General features: G+C 44.2%; 1 protein-coding gene across 3 annotated transcripts in view; it reads right to left on the reverse strand.

Moving 5' to 3' along the window:
• The window catches only part of bmpr1bb (bone morphogenetic protein receptor, type IBb), a 170,694-nt gene that overhangs the window by 20,558 nt on the left and 147,636 nt on the right, over positions 1 to 2,500 (reverse strand). For all 3 annotated transcript variants that reach the window (XM_063211695.1, XM_063211696.1, XM_063211697.1), the window contains one exon: positions 1,732 to 1,891. In XM_063211695.1, the coding sequence (XP_063067765.1) occupies positions 1,732 to 1,891 (160 nt within the window). The remainder of the gene's footprint in view (positions 1 to 1,731; positions 1,892 to 2,500) is intronic.

Here is a 2,500-nt window from a genome sequence, read left to right on the forward strand (position 1 = left end):
TTTTTCCCAATTACTTTTCCACTACGATTGTGTTATGGAGCTAGGGGCCAGCGATTCGATTCTTTTCGATTCTTAAGAATGCCCCACGATACAATGCTATTCGATTAAATCGCCGGCCGATACTTCCGATACATCAATACATTTCGATTTTAATATCATCCCTAGTCTTAATGGGTTAAAAAAGCAGTTTTGACTGATAGATGAGATCACGCAGTCTATGAAAAACATCAGTGGACACCCCCCAAAAAAAACAGAATCCGGTGAGTCAACAGTACAAAGTACAGCAAAGGGCATGGTGAGACACAATCAATATCCTGTGGCTCAGCTCTTCCACACTTAAGTACAGTATATCTCCAGCCTATGATTCATGCACCTATCTTTATCTTATCTATCATTGTGATTGCCATGTGGCCATGTTGGTTATTCCATCTAAAATTGCATTCAACATTCTACCATTTCATGCATGCGACTCCAGATCAGAAATAGGCCCAATCAGCCTGTTAGCTGATCAGGGCTGAAACTGATGCAGAGGTTTGTCCAGGTGTGAGTCTTCTTCTTCTTACCACCAGGTGTTGTTGTGTAAAACTGCTAATCCCATCTAACAATCTTCCAAGGAAACCAAAAAGAATCATCGCACACTGGTGGACTTCATTTTACTGCTGTTTTAATTTAGTGAACATTTTGTCAGGTTCACTTTGACAACTATATACCTCCCACTGGTGAAAAAGGTGATTCACACATGTTTTTTATACCAGACACTGGATTAGAAACAGTCCCTCTCAGCAGTTAGATGATGAGAGAGCTTCAACTGTTCCAAAGCCAGTGCTATTTCACAGGTGGGTCTCCACCCCAACTGCAGGTATTGTTCATAGCATCTTCCTACTGCACGTAAGACTGTTGGGTAATCAAATCTATAATTGTGTTTATCATTTCACCATATCAGTACACCTGTTACCAAATCAGACACAGGCGTTTTCTCCAAGTCAGGGTAAGGAACTGTTCTGGAGTCAGTGTTTTGTCATCCTGGTGTGTGCCTTCTATTCCTCGACTTTCTTTATCATATCCTCCTGTGTAAGACAGCAAATCCCATCTAACATTCACCATGAAGGCCTAACCATTTCGTACAGCTGATCCCAGATCAGACACAGACCATCTCAGCTGTAAGCTGTAAGTGAGTGCTTTGTTCCAAGCTTGTGTTTACTCACCTGCCGGTATGGGACCATTCGTCCCACCGAAATCACATACTCATGAACAGCCGTCCGGGTACTTTGCTCCTAAATGTGCGTTACGCCCCTTCATGGGTGAAAACAAACCGAATGTCTCATCAACTTACATGCTACATCGGCTACCCTAAATGAACACCGCACATGCTTCCGTCACGGCTGTTTGGCAATATTATTTGAACAGCCGGCAACAGAACACATTTTCGGCATGTTGCGCGTGAACAACGCTTGTCTACAGGTCCTTATCTTTCGTTTATTAAACCCCAACACCACCAATTGACTTGCATTGCCTGTTTTCCCCCACAAATGGGCGTAACGCACATAGAAAACGTCACGCCGTTCATGAGTATAACCACAGCTGTTTACATGGCAACGTCATCCACCCTGCCACGTTCTGATCCAAAGGCAAACTCCCTAACCATCAGGCCACAACTAAAAGAGTGTTTCATCTGTTAGCTGACCAGCAAGCTTTTTTGGCCAGGTGTGTGTGTGTCTTTTTTTTCCTCACCTGCAGGTGTTGTTGATGGCGTCTTCGGGGCAGTGGTGGTAGCAGTGGCACCAGAGGACCCTCTCAGGGGCGATGGGCACGGGGCTACCACTCTCCTCCTTCCCCACGTCAGTCTTCACCTTCCCAGAGCTCCTTAGCAGCATGTTGTCCAACACATTCGCTACAGGAGGAGAGAGAAGAGTGTGCTTTTAGATACCTCTGCTACATGCTTGAAGATTTGGTAAACATTAGCTGTTGTGCCACATGAAAGTCCTGTCAAAGAGTTAAAAAGGCTTAGCGCTTGACAAGATGAACTTAAAAAGATTACATTTTTAGTAGGGGTTATTGCCTTTCGGGCACCATTGGGGGCTGCCCCCTTGCACGGGTGAGGCATAAATGCAATTTCATTGTGTGCAGTGTGCACTTGTGTGCTGTGGAGTGCTGTGTCACAATGACAATAAGACTTGGAGTTTCCCAATTGCGCTTTCACTTTTCACGTTTCACAAACAAACAATGCCTTGTTCAGAACCCCTGAAGAAGACATGGTTTGTAATTGGCAACATATAAGCAGTTTCTTTGAGTGCAAAAAGCGCCTACTCAAGAAGATCAAGGAGTACACTTGACCAGCAACACGTTTGGTGCTGGAGATTTGAGATCTCTGTTAATTGTTTGCCATTAGGAGAACCGAAACGTTGTATCAAAGTTTGTTGGTGGAATGGACAGTGTGCGGGACTTCTTTTCACTTGCCATTAGTAGTGGAAAGAGTATGCATTTTCAGGGCTTTACTATT

The sequence above is a fragment of the Engraulis encrasicolus genome, chromosome 12 (genome assembly GCF_034702125.1).
Source record: "Engraulis encrasicolus isolate BLACKSEA-1 chromosome 12, IST_EnEncr_1.0, whole genome shotgun sequence".
Taxonomy (NCBI): domain Eukaryota; kingdom Metazoa; phylum Chordata; class Actinopteri; order Clupeiformes; family Engraulidae; genus Engraulis; species Engraulis encrasicolus.